General features: G+C 34.5%; 1 protein-coding gene across 1 annotated transcript; it reads left to right on the top strand.

The window, feature by feature from the left end:
- The first annotated feature begins 11605 nt into the window (after nucleotides 1-11605).
- Nucleotides 11606-16125, top strand: LOC143588743 (polyadenylate-binding protein-interacting protein 9-like). Its single transcript, XM_077069671.1, has 10 exons — nucleotides 11606-11869; nucleotides 13245-13355; nucleotides 13444-13488; nucleotides 13581-13653; nucleotides 13911-14023; nucleotides 14949-15008; nucleotides 15112-15159; nucleotides 15257-15325; nucleotides 15789-15850; nucleotides 16032-16125. The coding sequence occupies exons 1-10, from the start codon at nucleotides 11606-11608 to the stop codon at nucleotides 16090-16092; spliced, it is 906 nt and encodes a 301-aa protein (XP_076925786.1). The 3' UTR covers nucleotides 16093-16125.
- Nucleotides 16126-18362: the final 2237 nt, after the last annotated feature.

The following is an 18362-nucleotide window of genomic DNA, read 5'->3' as shown; positions in this document are numbered from 1 at the left end:
AAATGATCATTGCTTGGGCATAGCACTTCAGTTTCCGCGATTCTCACTTAAATCTTTCTGTTCTTTTTATCTTTTAACCCATCATTCCATTCTAGTGCATGTATCCTATAGTATATTACACAACTAGAGGCGTTATTCAAGGATAATTTGAGACATATTTACCTTCAAGAGGTGGGAACCCAACTATACACTTGAATGATTAAGACAAGGCAAAAAGAAATGAATGAAAGAACTATAAACAGTCAACAGGTACTTGTCGGAAAGGACGAATGCCATGACTACTCTTAGGTATTCACATGCCACCTTATAAATTTCCTAACAATATGTTTCCCGTTCACCCTCCAAATACATGTCTCATAACCAAGTCGTATTTATTTCTATCATGGTTTTGTTGCCTTGCATCGATTTTTTTCATGTATTATTATTTTTGTTGTTGTTAGGGAAGGGGGGGGGGGGGGGTAATAGTTTTGTATTTAGACAATAAAAGTAAAACTTGGCATATATATGATAATAAAAGTAGAGATACGCTTGTAAACATCATAATTACATGACTATTTCCATGTTATTGGCGAAATCCTTAAAACGATTTATAAACTAATCATCGATTTTCCATTGCTTTTATTATTTTATCTTTTATATTATGTTAAATGTATTGAACAATAATGTTTTCCATTTTGTATAAACTGAAAAGTAATATATGTTATGTACTTAAACTTACTCATTTTAGTGAACCTAACTATATATAACGATTTAATTTGGCACAATAATGGGTTCCACAACTTTTCACTTTTGGCATGAGAACATTATACGGACCATCACTAGAATTCAGAGCCACCATAAACATGAATTTCCACCAATTTTATCCATTTAAAGCAAAACAATAAAACCATATATTAATCCAATTACTTTTACAATAAAAAAATAATAAAAATTAAAGCATGGTCTTTAAATGAATATATTAGTAATAATTTTCTTTTTTTTATCCATTACATGTTTTTTTCCTGAAAAGCCCAATTGTTGCAAGACCGAGGATCAGAGCTGTCATGTAGGTAGGTCAAACAAGACCAAGACTTTAGGCCTCCACTTTTATAAGACTTTAATCTAAAGTAAAGGTTTGTATTATGGTTTTTTTTAGAATTAATAACCTAGTTGTGAGCCACAAGTTAAGAAGGAATGTCACGTACCAATTATCCCTGCATATCATCCATATTCCATAATTCATGGATACTCGCAATAGCTATACATAAAAAAAACAAAAACAAAAGTCTCAATATTTTAGTTAATGTTAAGCCTCAGAACACGTTGAGTCGGCCCTGACGAGGATGTAATTGATGCACAACCAATTCAGGGTAATCGTCATGGAGGCCAGTGGCGAAGACAGAACTGCCTGGATGGCTGGACTTAATCCGTATAAAATTTTTTGTAAATCTGGGTGACATGACTCAAATTTTTTAGACAAATACAAGTAAATTACACTATGTATAAAAACTTTTGGATAAAAACAACTAATTTTACACTATTGAGGGAAAACGTGGACGACCGAAGCCATTCCAGACCACAATACAAGCTTCCTCCTTGATGGAGGCTATATTCAATCTTTGAAAACATATGGTTTCATAATTATTCTTCTCAATATTATGTATTAGAAAAAAGACGACGGACTACTTGTGTCAATTTCATAGTTGAGGGGCCCAGTAGTCCTGTCAAGTTTTATATTGTTTAGTTAGTATCCGTTAGGCTAGGTTGTTACTATGAAGGGGCTTTAAAGCCTCTCCGTGTTATCGTCACGCCATCGCCACATAAGAAATGGGGTTTCGAAGCCCTTCTTATCCGCGCCCTTGATGGTGTGAGCGCCCTAATATATATACATATATATATATATGTGTGTGTGTGTATGAGATAGAGATAGAGAGTGTGAAAAGCGCCGGTCGTTCCAAAGGCGCCCACACCCTTCGCCGCGCCCCTAGGTGGTGTTCCGCGCCCTCCGCGCCCCATCAAAGCCCCCAAGGACGCCCATAGCATGTCTTATAAGTTGTGGTTAACGAGTTTGTTAATCAGTACATTTGTTTCTGTTTCTTTTTATTTTTTTTAATACTTTTATAACCCCTAAAGAAAATTAAAAAGTCAGTAGATTAATAAAGCACTATATTATCCAAAGACAATGTGAAATAAAAATATGATTTTAAATAAACGGTTTACTATGCATATCTTTTAAAGAACGAAGCATTTTTACATGGGAAAATTCCGAAAATGTCTCATTTTAATTGAAAGATTTCAAATATATCCCTTCAAAATTCAAATTCCTTCTTTGTTACCTTACTTACTCGTCGTCGCCTCTACGTTAGGAGTTCAGGACGAAATGTTTATTAACTCGCCGTCTCCCTGTCATGTTAGCTCAAAACTCGTTGTCTCCCCGTTATATTGGCTCAAAACTCGTCGTCTCCTCACCATGTTAGCTAAAAAAAATTCAACCTTATGTTTACTAAAAACATGGATCCTAAACTAATTTAAAAAAATTTAAATATTTTTAATTTTATTGGTTTTTAAATTCTTGTATATTGGATTTTCGATAATAAAACGATTAAGAAAATAATGCATATCATCAAAATCATTTTATGTGTACCTTATTTAGATATAATTTTTAAATATCAAAATTTATTAAATTTAATGTTTAAGCTAACATGCGGGGAGGCGATGAGTTTTTAGCTAACATGACTGGAGCAACGAGTTTTGAGCTAACATGATGGTGAGACGACGAGTTTTGAGCTAACATTGAGGGGAGGTGACGAGTTAAAAACATGTCGTCTCGAACTACTAACGTAGAGGTAACGGCATGTTAGTAAAGAGACAAAGATATAATTTAAATTTTATAAGAACATATCTAGAATTTATTTTAAAAAAAGAGACATTTTGAGAATTTTCTCAAATATTTGCATGAAGATGATTAAGCCATCATGAAAAATAACCAATGATGTCTCAACAAAAGTTTTATAGGTTTGATTTTTTTGTTTTCTAAAGATGCCTCTATTTTTTTATTAGTTATGCCATTTATTTTATTCTTTATTATATTATATGTTGATGCCTTTTATATTACTTTTTATTATTTTATAGATAACTTTTGGTGAAACTCACAGCAGTTTTAACACTTTTTTAGTCACTAGACTTGTGGTCTTAAAATATTAATATCAAAACCAATTAACTGACAAGTAAACCGCCAAGTTATCGTGAGATTTTGACCAGTCGATTTTGAACTTTTACCTCATTTTCTGACGTATTTGTTAATTATTGGTCCATACACTAACACTGTGTTCGAGAGATTCATTTAGGAAAAGAAAGGAAAAGAAAAGATGTGATTTTATTTTGTATTCCCCAGTTTAATGAAAAAAAAAGGAAAGAAAGGTTTATATTTTATGTGTTCCCTAGTTGGGAGGAAAAGAAAGAAAAACTACAACTTTAGCATTATATCCTTACGCTGCTTCCAAGTGTCCATTACTCGTTTAAACCAACAGCATTAACGAGCCCAACTCGAGCAAACAAAGCTCAAAACAGCCAAGCTCATGTTTACAAATTTATGAATTTGCTCCAAAAAGAAAATCCGAAATATAAAGTAGCAATTTCTATTACAGACCAAACATGAATATCATAATCAAACTCAACATAATTTAACTACAAAACCAAAACATATATTATACCCTAATTAATTAAGAAATAAATCGAGAATTTTGACAAAATCCATTGGTCAACAAGTGTCAATTTCATAAACTGTTCACTATTCTGCTACTAACAACTTACAAACCGTTGGAATCAAAATGAAATAACCGATTGATTCTATCATGAGAACAAACGAATAATTAACAAAACAAGAGGAAGAACGAACTGACCTGAGGTCGTTAGGGGATTGAATTGTAAGAAGAATATACTCAATTGGAGATGATATATGGCAATTGAGGTACTCTGATGATCAACGGCTGGTTAGTTTGAGAATATCAGATACATTCATTTGACCTAATATAAATATAAATGTGCTAGGGCAATATTCACCTTTTTCTTTTCCTTTCCCTCCTATTCTCTCCAATTTCGAAATATTCACTATTTTTCCTTCCCTTTCCATTCTTTTCCTTCTATTAAAAAACTATGGAACACCTTTTTCTCCTTAAATCCTCTCACTTTCTTTTCCTTTCTCTCCAAAAACTAACTCTGGAACACAGCAAACCCTAGAAACGTCGATTTGATTTGAGCTCGGAAAGAAAGAAAGAAAGAAAGAAAGAGGAGTGGCTGTCCAGATCGCTCGATAAAAGCTTGAATAAAACGAGCTATAAAAAAGCTTGATTTGAAACAATCGGAGCTAAGATTGACTCATTTTTGTAACCGAGCCAAAGTCGACCCAAGCTTGGCTCGTCGGCTCGATCTTAGGCTCGTTTAACTTCAAAATAGAGCTCGAACCTAGATGAGTTGCCTCGTTTAGTTTCGAGCTTGAGCTCGAAACTACCCTGGGTTGACTCGTGAGCAACCCTAATTTGAAATAACCTGAGTTGAGTTGGCTCATTTTTGTAACCATGCAAGACTCGTCCCAAGCTCGGCTCGGGTCGTGGTTCGGCTCGCTGGCTCAAACTTAGGCTCATTTAACATTAAAATAAAGTTCGAGACTAGCTGAGATGCCTCGTTTAATTTACTTCGAGCTCAAACCCACCTTGGCTTGACTCGTGAACAGTCCTAGTATTAAGATGAATATTTATGAAACTAGTTCCTAAACTATTCCTCAAGTGCAGTAAATGTTCATCAACAGGAAGTGTGGGCTTGCATCTCGGATAAGATAATGGAGAGTACTTAGATGTTTAAATAGTGGATACAATACACTAAGGTTATGTACTTGGAGGCGAATTAGATAGGGTTTCTGATACTTGCACCTCTATAAGGATATCATTTGAGATAGAAGTTTTTAGAAACGTCATATTAAGGTTATGGAGTTTTATGGGGGTGTTTAGATTTGGCTTAATTATGGTCTTGAGGCATTAGCTTTACATATATTTTTGTTTTCCTTAGTCTTAGTCTTGACCTCACGTGGTGTTAAGGTTTTTCCGACCACCACTTTCAACCGCACTCATTCTTTCCCATGGATCTTTACTTGCTATCATGCCCCACAACCTACAACTGGTGGTAGTGGTTTGTATATTGTTCACATTCACTTGTGTCATCTTTTATTAGTTTTCGTTTACGTTTACCATATCATTTGGCAGCCACAGAGCATTGTAGGATCCTTACTTGTTTTCGCTAATGCAATGCGACATTCTTATTAACCACACCTTTAGAAGCCTTTGCCCGTGCTACTACCAGTCGTCGTAATCGGAGCCACAGTTGGAGGTAACGTTTTCGACTTATTAGTTATTACCCGACCAATTTGTTTTTGTAATCTTGAATGTAGGTTTGCATATATTACAGGAAATGTTGTAAAAATAGGTCTCCAAGACCGAGTAGTCCCTGAGTACTCGCTACAAGGTATGGCGCCGAGGAGAGTTTCTTCAACTCCGCCTAGTCACTGAGAATCGATCAAATGTGTTCAACCCCAGCCAGAATCACATCTAGTCAGTTAACTTGGGCTGATTTTGACTTAAAAAAACATAATTCATAGTTCTATAATATTATAAACAATATCACTTTTTTTAGTTAATGATTAGCAAATTTTAGAGTAATGTAGTATTTAAAAATATATATTCTCTTATTTATATCGATATTCACTTATTTAGTTATAAATATTAGCATACATATGATATTTGACATATATTTAATATCCAAAATTAATTTTCTTTATTTTCACCATTTCCAAGTACTCTCCGAGTACTCCCCGAGTACTCCAAGTATACCCAACTCCTTAGTCGGCCGCCTAGGGTCCACCTAGCGACTTTCGCAACCTTGATTACAGGACTGCTTGCTAGACAACGGAAAGCAGAACTGCAATGGCTAAACGAACAACTTCTCCAGATCAATGCCGTGCTTAAAAGGCAAACGGAGATGAATCATATGCACCAGCTTTAAGTTATGCTCCCGCTGCTACTAGAGTTCCAGATAATGAAGTTGTCGCTGATCCGAAGAAGCAAGAGCTGATATCCCATCTCAAAAATGGGAAAACCTTTCTTAGAAATTGATGAGGAACACAGATGAACAGATGGCAAATTAATTGTAAATTGGATTGAAATTGAACTGATAGATAATAGGAATGGAATGTTTAATTGAATGTAAAGGAATTACAAGGAAAAAGGAAAAATGATAAGGATATGCAACAATTTCTAGGGTCAGACTCTCTCTCTTGGCATGTTCTAGAGCCTACTCAATCTTAACAAAATTCATCCTACCTAATCACAATATTCCCCTCCTATTTATATTAACTTTCTCTTCAAGATAAATCTTAGCCACTTTGCACTTTACCCCTTCGAGAATAGACAAGTAACTCTTTGGAACCAACCCGATTTGTATCATTTCCCACCCCTTCAAAATCAGTCTTGTCCCCTAGACTGAAATCGGGAAACTGAGCTTTAACCCATTCAACATCGAAGCATCATCCACTGTATGTCCCTGCCATTGCACTAACCATTGCTCTACCAAATCTGATCCATCCCGAACATCACGAGTGGCCAACACTGAATGGGTGGCAGATGCGGGGAATCTGCCATATCTAATTCAGGAGGAAAAACAGCCTCAATTGGACCCGAGACCACCTTTTTAAACAGAGAAACATGAAAAACATGATGGATTTTAGAAGTAGCAGGAAGAAGCAATTTATAGGCCACATGCCCAACCTTTTCCACAATCTGAAACGGCTCAAAAAATTTTGATGCCAACTTTTGGTGAATTTGACTAGCAACTAAAAGTTGTCGATACGGTTTCAATTTAACATACACCCATTCACCGTTAGCAAACTGCACCTCACGCCGTTTTTTGTCTGCTTGAAGCTTCATAGCTCCCTGAGCGTTAGAAAGATGAAGTTTAAGTTTAAGTTGTCATAAAGCTTCGTCACGGTCCTGTATGTTTGATAAGTTTCTCTACTTGGAGATCATATATTTTCACTAACATACATTTAATCGAAGCAAGTAACACTAACATAAACTAATTAGGAATATGCAACATACTTAATCGACTCCGAAACAATGCGGCACGCTCCTTCAAGTATTAGTATCAAATCAGGAAAAGACATCAATCCTGCAACACATTGCATAACCAGTTAAACCAACTATCCGTCAAAACCTAACGTCTATATAATTCGCACCTTGAAGAGCGGAATCAAATAGAGAGGCGAACAAAGAAGCGAAATGAGAATGTCAGTCTAGTGCTAAAAAGGGTAGCATCCGCAGTATCGTCTTCCTCGTGCTTGAAAACCTTTAACGACTGCGTTCTGGATCGGTTAGTATCGGAAGGCGACCTCCGTTTGAAAGGAGTGGGTTCTGATTGATCAACTTCTCGTTTGATATTGTTGAGGTATAACGCAGCATTGCTGAACTTGGATTGGTAAGTCTCTTGATGCGGTGAAGGCGAAGACCGTTTCCTAAATGTATGTATGTACGTAATAATATTAATTATATAAATGATTGAATTGAGAATTGGAAGTATAAAATGGTTGAGATGATACATACCCGTAGCGGCGGTAGCGTTCTCGGTGAGTTGAATCAAGTGGATCCAAGTAACCGGGAGAAGTAGTATCCATGTCCATGCTCATTACGATTACGATGAGGGGTTTATTCAGCTGCCTTTAAACCCTAGAAACGCCGATTTGATTTGAGCGCGGAAAGAAAGAAAGAGGATATGATTTGAGCTCGAAACCATCCTGGCTTGACTCGTGAACGACCCTAATTTTGAAATGACCCGAGGTGTCATTTTTGTAACCGTGCCAACTTGTCCCAAGCTCGGCTCACGTTGTGGCTCAGCTCGCTGGCTTGATCTTAGGTTCGTTTAACATCAAAATAAAGTTCGAGCCTAGCTAAGATGCCTCATTTAATTTCGAGCTCAAACCCACCCTGGCTTGACTCGTTAACAGCCCTAGTTTTAAGATGAATATTTATGAAACTAGTCCCTAAACTATTCCTCAAGTGCAGTAAATGTTCATCAACATGAAGTGTGGCGTTGCATCTCGGATAAGATAATGGAGAGTACTTAGATGTTTGAATAGTGGAAACAATACACTAAGGTTATGTACTTGGAGAGCGAATTAGACAGGGTTTCTGATACTTGCACCTCTATGAGGATATCATTTGAGATAGAAGTTTTAAGATACGTGAGATTAAGGTTATGGAGTTTTATGGGGGTGTTTAGATTTGGCTTAATTGTGGTCTTGAGGCATTAGCTTTACATATATTTTTGTTTTTTTTAGTCTTAGTCTTGACTTCACGTGGTGTTGGTTTTTGGACTTTTTTTCAAGGTAGTGTATAAGTTACTAATAAGGGGGTAGGTTAGCTTTTTTGCTTTGATTTTATTTCGATGTGCATAGGCTTCATCCCATATTCCACACCATACACTACAATGCAGGGGCATCATTGCAGAGCATAAGGAAACCATTAAATACCATTCAATGGTTCTATCAATTTCGGAAAGGGAAGGCGAAGATTCAGGAAACACAAAAGCATTTGGAGCTATAGCTGATTGCTACACTGAGCTTGGTGATCTTGAGAAAGCAGCTAGTTTCTATGATCAATGCATTGCTAGATTACAAGCAGATTGATAGGCTTCTATCTTTAAAGCATCAGGAACCGGTTTTTTTCTAGTAGTGTGTGGCAGGGTTTTGTACCTTTAATGTCATGCTAGCCAGAGTTTCAGGGGTTTGTAAAACATTAAACTACTTTAATATGTCAAAGTTTAGCTGAAGGCATACAAGATAAACATGTGTTCACTAGAAACAAGCCAACATGCCATCACCGATTAACATATATCATTGAACATACACCATAAATATCCATACTTACGGCAATGTATAGGAGTATGACAACAATCTCCCAATTGGGAGGCAAATGCAAGTTACAACAGGAAAAGTAAACAAGGAAGAAAACAACCGAAAAAAGAAAAGAACAAAAAAACAGGGTTAACCCGCATACGCTCACTGATAGTACATGAGTTGTTGAGCAGCAGCAACACTCTGACCACCATCATATATGGCTTGGCTGGCTCCAGCAGCTGCTGCCATATCCATTGTGGGTTGTTTGAAGAGGTGCTGGGCTTGAGGGTGCATCAGAGCCATCTTGCTCATGGCCAGTTGGCGTTCGTATGCCAACAAATCAGCGGCTGACAGCATCGGTGCAGGCACCGGTGGAGGTAGTGGGTTTGAGCTCATTCCAGGAGGCGTGGGCTTGCTGCCCCATGAACACTACATTACATACAAAACAGCAGTTAGCTCTACAACCACATCATTGCTTAAATATGGTTCAGTAATCACTAGCTTGTGAAAATAAATAACCAACTTAAGGAAGGTGGTTACAATATAAGCACCTTAATTTGTTTGCCATAAAGAATAGATTGGGTGTTTTTTCACTAGCATACATTTAATAGAAGCAAGTAACACTTAAGATAAACTAATTAGGAATATGCAACATACTTAATCGACTCCGAAACATTGCGGCACGCTCCTTCAAGTCTTAGTATCAAATCAGGAATAGACATCAATCCTGCAACACATTGCATAACCAGTTAAACCAACTATCCGTCAAAAGCAAACGTCTGTATAATTCACAATGTATGCACCTTGAAGAGCGGAATCAAATAGAGAGGCGAACAAAGAAAACGTAGCATCCGCAGTATCCACTGACGACGCGTCCTCCTAGGGCTTGCGTTCTCGGTTGATCGGTATTGGTATCGAGCGAAGGCGACCTCCGTTTGAAAGGAGTGGGTTCTGATTGATCAACTTCTCGTTTGATATTGTCAAGGTATAACGCCGCATTGCTGAACTTGGATTGGTAAGTCTCTTGGTGCGGTGAAGGAGAAGACCGTTTCCTAAACGTGTGTATGCATGTAATAATTATATAAAGAATTGGAAGCATAAAATGGCTTAGATGATACCCGTAGCGGCGGTAGCGTTCTCTGTGAGTTGAATCTAATGGATCGAAGTAACCGGGAGAAGAAGTATCCATGTCCATGTTCATTACGATTTCTCTTGTGTTGTGTTCCAGAGATTCATTTAAGAAAAGAAAATCCCAAATATATGAATTTGCTACAAAAAGAAAATCCGAAATATAAAGTAGCAATTTCTATTACAGACCAAACATGAATATCATAATCAAACTCAACATAATTTAACTACAAAATCAACATCAAAACATATATTAATTAATTAAGAAATAAATCGTCTGCTACTAACAACTTACAAACACAAGAGGGAGGAATATACTCAATCGGAAGAACGAACTGACCTGAGGTCGTTTATACTCAATCAATCGGAGATGATAAATGGCAATTGAGGTAGAGGGAAGCTATTTCATCTTCAGAAACATTTGACCTAATATAATAAATAAATAAATGTGGCTAGGGCACTCTCCTTCTATTAAAAAACACCTTTTTAAATACTTAATAATTAGATGTGTCACTACAAACAAAACCATGACCAAGGAGAAAAGAACTTGCAATCCTCTTTTTTTTTAACAAATTACTAAATAAACAAAAATAATTTGTTTACAAAACCTTTGCTCAAAACACACCTTGACCCATCTCCGTTCCATCTTCATTTAAAAAATATCTCTTTTAATCAATCATAAAAAGTAATCCTAATCCTAATCCTAATCCTAATCCTAATCTTGATACTAGAGTAAAAATAATACATGCATTATCGTTATCTTAAAAAAAACAATTAAGGTAATTTATATTTCATTAACATAAAATTATTTAATCTCATAGGATAGGGGGCCTAAATATTTACTAAATTTAAAACTTAGCTTAATAATCAAAGATACACATGTTCAATCCTCATAAACAACACTTTTGGAAACAATAGATGGCTAAATAAAGGAAAACCGAGATCTGTGTGATCTTCAGTTCGATCCCGAAGGCGCCCGGATTCTACCACCAGTGGCCTTCGAACGAACGAGTTTTCCCCAAATCTGGATATAACTTAAAACCCCCATACAAAATACTTAAACAATTCTTCGTTTTTTGACCGTAAAAAAAAAGAGAGAGGAAAAAAGTTGCCTAAACATTTATTAAATTTATAGGTTTATGAAAGATAGGCATGCAGTTATGAATGCCATATTGATTTGTTACATAAAGTACCAAACAGGGTTTTAATTAATTTTTAATTTTAAATACACACCTTCTTTCCCAATTCCAAAATTCTTCACTTTAATTTCATCTTTTTGATACCCATTTGCATATCCACTGTTTCATACACATACATTACATTCAACCCATCTCTTTATTAATTTTAATTTCTCATCAAATTCTGCTAATAAACCCTAAACCCCCAAAATCCAATTTCAACCAATTTCTCAACCAAGATTCAATCTTTCCAAGTTTTCCCAAATGGGTTTTTGAAAACACACAAAACCCACTTCTTAAACCAATCCAATTGCAAGAATCCATCGATTTTGAAGCTCAATTTTGCAATTTTAGCTTAAATTTTTTCTGGGTTTTGGGTGGAATGGCGGCAGTGGATGTTGTTAATTCCGGGGAATCAGTAAAGGGTGTTGAATCTGATGCTGATTCGGAAATGGGGTTGAGTGGAATTGTTGATATTTTGTCTAATTTGAAGTTGAATCCAATGGCTAAAGAGTTCTTTCCGTCATCGTATTATCCGAATAATAAGCTTAATTACCTGGCTCCTGCTTTTTATATTAATAAAAATAATATTAATAATAATAATTCTCATTTGGATTCTGGTGAAGGGTACCCCTCTAATCGCAGGGTATGTTTTTTATTTATTTATTTATTTATTTATTATTATTATTTTTTTAAGCCTAGAAATTTTGATCATACTGTAGTGAATTTTGATTTATCAGATCTGATTTTTTGGTTTTCTTTTGAAGCTGATTAAAAAAAAAAGATTTAAAACATATGTAATAACCTTAATCAATGTTCATAGTTTTATTTTCTGGATTTTTTTTTATTTTTATAATTGATTTTTTAAATTTTAGTGATTTTTGTTGTGTCAGAGCCCAGAGGTTTAGTTTTCCATGTTCCCAAATATCAAATTAAAAACTTATGTAATAATCTTGATCAATGTTCATAGTTCTATTTTGTACATATTTTATATTTTTTATAGTTTTTTTTTAAATATTAGTGATTTTTATTGTGTCAGGGATTTAGTTTCCCATGTTTCCAAACATCAAATTAAAAACTTATGTAATGATCTTGATCAATGTTCATAGTTCTATTTTCTACATTTTTTTTATTTTTTATAGTTTTTTTTTAAATATTAGTGATTTTTATTGTGTCAGGGATTTAGTTTCCCATGTTTCCAAACATCAAATTAAAAACTTATGTAATGATAGTTCTATTTTCTACATTTTTTTTATTTTTTATAGTTTTTTTTTTTTAATTAGTGATTTTTATTGTGTCAGGGATTTAGTTTCCCATGTTTCCAAACATCAAATTAAAAACTTATGTAATGATCTTGATCAATGTTCATAGTTCTATTTTCTACATTTTTTTTATTTTTTATAGTTTTTTTTAAATATTAGTGATTTTTATTGTGTCAGGGATTTAGTTTCCCATGTTTCCAAACATCAAATTAAAAACTTATGCAATGATCTTGATCAATGTTCATAGTTCTATTTTCTACATTTTTTTTATTTTTTATAGTTTTTTTTTTAATTAGTGATTTTTGTTGTGTTCAGGGATTTAGTTTCCCATGTTTCCAAACATCAAATTAAAAACTTATGTAATAATCTTGATCAATGTTCATAGTTCTATTTTCTACATTTTTTTAATGTTTATAGTTTTTTTTTTAAATATTAGTGATTTTTGTTGTGTCAGACGTTTAGTTTTTCATGTTCCCAAACATCAAATTAAAAACTTATATCCATGATCTTGATCAATGTTCATAGGTCTATTTTCTCCATTTTTTTAATTTCTTAAATTGTTTAATTTTTTATTAAAATTTAGTGATTTGTTGTGTCAGTGATTTGTCCCTATTAGTTATCCATGTTCCCAAACATCAAATTAAAAACTTATGTCATGATCTTGATCAATGTTCATAGTTTTATTTTCTAATGCTTTATTTTATATATATATATATATATATATATATATATAAATTTTAATGATTTTTGTTATGACAGAGGAGGAATAATTATAGTCAGGGAAGAAGATGGATGAATGGGCAGGCTTACAGAGCTCAAAGAGAAGATAGCATTAAGCGAACCGTTTATGTTTCCGACATTGATCATAATGTACGCAACAATTCTCGTTTATTTCTTTTATTATTGAAATCATTTGATCCGGTTTTATTTATGTGATGATGTTTTTAACTGTTTGTAGGTCACCGAAGAGCGACTTGCTGCTCTGTTTAGTGCCTATGGACATGTAAGTGATGTAACTTCTTAAATTATATTCATTTTTTTCAACTTTATAATAACTTGATTATTTGAGCTATAATATTTTATGCTTTTACTAAGGTCCTTGACTGTCGTGTTTGTGGCGATCCACATTCACGCCTCCGCTTTGCATTCGTGGAGTTTGCTGACGAGAGTACGTTGCACATTTTATCTTTTAACTTTTACATTTTAGGCGTGAAAACCGTTATCCTTTCAAATTTTTTAAACTTTAAGGTAACAAACTTTCAAAAATTCGAGTAACCTGGCTAATTAATGACGGGTCGGTTACTTTTGACCATGTTGACTTTTTCTTGAAGTGACATTAACAAGTTTGGTTGAAAATCATACCAAAGTTGGTTACTTTTTTTATAAAAATTTGCCTATTTTTAAATATGTGAAATTTGGTTGTAGATTCTGCAAGAGCAGCTCTTAGTCTATGTGGCATAATGTTGGGATTCTCTCAAGTTAAAGTTTTGCCTTCAAAAACCGCAATTCTTCCTGTGAATCCAACTTTCCTTCCCAGGGTAACAATCACACTTTTTTTTATTATTTATATAACTCTTTTAATTTTTATAAAATGTAGTTATCTACGAGTATTATAATCACGAACCATTTTTATTATTTAAAAATTTTAGTACACACTAATGATTTTGAAAAAAATAATAAAAAACATACTTTAAACCAATATCGAACCGTTAAACACCAAACCGGTAAAACCGGCTTATTCGGGAGACCCGCTCAACCCTCAGCCTGTAGACGAATCGAACATTCGGTTCATTCAGCTGGATGTCCGTTTATTTAATAAACGAACGAACACGGAAGACAAATATTGTTCCATTCAGTTAAATGAATGAGCATGAACACATGTCCCGTTCATTCATTTATGTTCGTGAATGTTCCGTTTAGTTCGTTCATTTTTGTTCGTTAGTTTTCCTTTGTTTAAGTTTGTTTGTTTGCATTCGTTAGTATACTCGTTTAAAATATTTTAGGTTAGTTTTAATATTTCATATGCCCAAAATTTACTTTTAATTGGTTTTAGCTTAGTTATGTTCGTTCATCTATGCTTGGTTATGTTCATTTGTTTACGTTCGTGAATCATTCGTTTATACTGTTGAGGAACAAACAAAAATGAACACGTTCATTTTCTTAACTAACGAACACGATCAAGAAAACCCCGCTCGTTTAATTGTTTTTGTTATATCTGTTTGTTTGGTTAAAGTTTAACGAACACGAACATGCTCCGTTCGTATTCGTTCGACTCGTTACATGCTTACTCTACCCGTCCGGTTCGTTTGTCGTTCCAAAAATTGTAGTTAGCAGTTCGGCGGTTCGGACAAGAATTTCTTTTCAAAACTGGCTGAACCAGACCGTGAACACCCTTAGACTTTATTGTCTCAAAAGATGTCATTATTTATTATTTATATACTTTCTTGATGATCTAAAATCCAGTCTGAGGATGAGAAGGAGATGTGTGCAAGAACAGTCTACTGTACAAATATTGACAAAAAGGTTGAAGCTTTTTGCATTCTTTATATATTAATGAATTTTTTTTCTTATATTAAAAAATGAAAAAGAAAAAAAAAAAAAAACTATATGAATGGTTGTGTTGCAGGTTACTCAAGCTGAGGTAAAGAACTTTTTCGAAGCAAGATGTGGCGAGGTCAGGACAGTTCTAAATTATTTATTTTTTTATTTTATGTGTATTTTTTATTTAAAATTTAAAAGTTATTAAATATGTTATTAAACTTGTTATGAAGATTTCTCGCATCAGGCTTTTGGGGGACCATGTTCATTCAACGCGCATTGCTTTTGTTGAATTTGTGATGGTAAGTTTTAGTGTTCTTTCTCGATATTCGCATGCTGAACCATATACTTAATAAAGGGTTGATTTTTCTGTTGTGTTTCATCTCTAATGAATCAAATAATAAATATTACCTAAAGTCTTAAATGGACGCCCAACAAGTTAAAAGATGAGTTAATAAGTTACAAAGTTTTAACTTATGGTGAACTTATAAAAAAATAAATAAAAATTATGTCATTGTAGCTTATACAACTTATGACTTATTAACTTTTCAAAAAGTTAAAAGGTGTTTGGCAGTGTGTTATTGTGAGGGGATAAGTTAATAAGTTACAAAGTTGTAACTTATTAACTTATGGGAAAAGTTATAAGGAGGTAAAATAAGGAACCCCCCCCCCCCAAATGTACATAAAAACCAAATCTTGATTCTTGATGTGTATTACTCTGGATTTCTTGATAATGTTTTTTCTTAATATTTTCTATCGTCTCAGGCCGAGAGCGCGATTGTGGCATTGGATTGCTGCGGCCAGACCCTTGGAACCCAACCAATCAGGTAAATTTCAATAATTTGTTTTTTATTATAAAATTCTGATAATCAGGAATTATTATTATCATTATTATTATTATTATTATTATTATTATTATTATTATTATTATTATTATTAGAACCAGGATTTTTATATTTATAATCAGGAATTTGATTATAAAAAAAATACACTTTCTTGATTTTTTAGGGTGAGTCCTTCCAAGACACCCGTGAGGCCTCGAGCGGCTCGTTCTCTTCCAACCAACTGATCAAACATCCTTAACCTATGCACCCATGCACCCGTGAGGTGGCGATGAACATTATTTATTTTCGGTAATTTTAACTTTTTATGTTTCTTTTGTCCTGGCGTGTCGGCCATGGTCACAGTCGTAGTTATATGAACCAAATTGAGAACGTGTTTTTTTGTTTTGTTTCCTTTCATCATGTTTGATTGCAGAATGCAATCTACAGACAATGAGCAAACTATGGTGATTCTAAGTTGACTTATGTGTTATTGACACCTCAATTTAATAACATAAAACATGATTTAAACATGTTTTAATAATCCAAACTTCTTAAGGCATCCAAACCAACATACTAACAGTGTTGTAAAAATCGCTAGTCGGTAGTTGGGCGGTGGGGTGGGGACTAGTGATTAATCGGGATTAATCGGATCAGACTTTAATGTATAATTTTCAATTTTATATATACATGCACATATTTTTATTATGTAATTTTTAGTTTTATACGTACATAAACACATTTTCGGCGGAAATTGGCTTGAATCTCGCCGGAAACCGCTGGTTTTTATATGGAATCTCGCCGGAAACCTGTAATATTGGTCCGAATCTCGCCGGAAACCGCTAATTTTGGTTGGAATCTCGCCGGAAATTGTTGATTTTGGCCGGATTTGACCATTGACCGTTTAATTGGCCGACTAGCCCAAAATTAATTAGTAAAGTGAGGACTAGGGATTAATCGGAGATTAATCGATGCATGGTCGGGTTTTTTGCAACACTACATGCTAGACATGTTTCAACATGTAAATGTGTGTTCTAAACATGTTTTCAAATGAAAACATTCCTAAAACCACTAATGACCCATGATATACCATAAATAATTTACAACCATCATAAATAATTTACAACCACTAATGCACAAATAATTTACAACCGCATTTGTGCTTTTGGGTGTAACATTGATATTTTTCTCATATTAAGATTTTACTGAGTATGGTTATTGTTGGATGTAATGTATATTTGAATTTTTCTTTCATACTCATTTTGGGCTAAATTGAGTTTAAACTGAGCTAGGCCAGGCTAGGTAAGTCTTCTTTCTTTTATTAACAGGCAACTATGCGTTAAAAAGTTTAAAATAAATATTAAATAGTTAGTAACAAAAGTTCAGAAAATAAAAAAAAAATTGGATTTTAGTAATCCCAACTATTGACTGTTGGCCAATATTAATCTCAATTATCATTCTGACCGGTGATAATCCCAACTATCACTTTTGATACTAATAACAGTCTTAGTCTAACAAATTGCTAACTTCGTTCGTTTTGTTCCATTAAGTTAACATGAAATGACCGGACTACCCTCATTAACAAATAATAATAATAAAACAACGTGTATGTGAATGACTGAATTCATAGCTTGGAGTTGGTGGTGACGATCTGAGTTGTTAAGCGCCGGAAAATTGGTAACCAACGCCGGACCTCACCCCACCGGACAATGGAAACTCTGGTGATCACCGCCTGGACCAAACTTCACCTTCATCACCAGATACAACGGGCAGAACTCCACTCCGGCAACAATTCTTTATATCCCAGGTCTCCACCTCCTTCTCCATGCATTTTCCATGAACCAACGTCTCCACCCTCGCCTCTTTGTCTTCCTCGTGTTTTTCCGGCGAAGAGATGTTGGGCCGGTCACAAGCAACCATATTTCTCACGCTTTCTTTGTCGGTCGGTCGGTAAGATGATGATTGTCTCTAACATCATTTCAGACGATCTGAACCAGATCTAGATCTGAGCCAATTTGGGAGTAGGGTTTCATATCTAACTTTGTGATTTTGCGTTGTAGGTCGGGCGTGATATGAACCAAACAAATGTGGTCTCTAACATTGTCTGAGTTTAGTTTATGATTATTCGTTGATTTAGTCGAGTTGCAGGTTTGGCGGTGGTTACCGGAGTTCCCATGGAGTTAGTTTCGGTGGATTTAGGTATAGCGGTGTTACCGGAGATCGCAATTTTCCGGTGAAGTTAGGTCAAAGGAGATGACTGATGAGGTTGGTTAGTTGGTGTTATTATTTGTTAGTGAGGGTAGTTCGGTCATTTGATACTAACTTAACGGAACAAAATTCACGGAGATAACAATTTGTTAGACTGGGATTGTTATTAGTAACAAAAGTGATAGTTGGGATTGCCACAGGTCAAAGCGATAGTTGGGATTAATATTGGCCAAAGGTCCATAGTTTGGATTATTAAAATCCAATTTTTCAAAAAAAAGAGAGAGAGAGAGAAGTGGAAACAAAGTTATTT

This window comes from Bidens hawaiensis, unplaced genomic scaffold (assembly GCF_021521415.1).
Source record: "Bidens hawaiensis isolate Kalapana, Puna unplaced genomic scaffold, B.hawaiensis_p1.1 tig00036750_1, whole genome shotgun sequence".
In the NCBI taxonomy this organism is placed as follows: domain Eukaryota; kingdom Viridiplantae; phylum Streptophyta; class Magnoliopsida; order Asterales; family Asteraceae; genus Bidens; species Bidens hawaiensis.
The sequence above is the reverse complement of the archived record's forward strand: the minus strand, read 5'-3'. Positions and strand labels throughout refer to the sequence as shown.

Bases quoted from the DNA above. Each gene is read 5' to 3' on its own strand.
- LOC143588743 (XM_077069671.1), top strand. From the start codon at position 11,606: ATGGCGGCAGTGGATGTTGTTAATTCCGGGGAATCAGTAAAGGGTGTT. The intron at 13,489-13,580 runs GTAAGTGATGTA...GCTTTTACTAAG, and splicing joins TGTTTAGTGCCTATGGACAT to GTCCTTGACTGTCGTGTTTG. The intron at 14,024-14,948 runs GTAACAATCACA...TCTAAAATCCAG, and splicing joins ATCCAACTTTCCTTCCCAGG to TCTGAGGATGAGAAGGAGAT.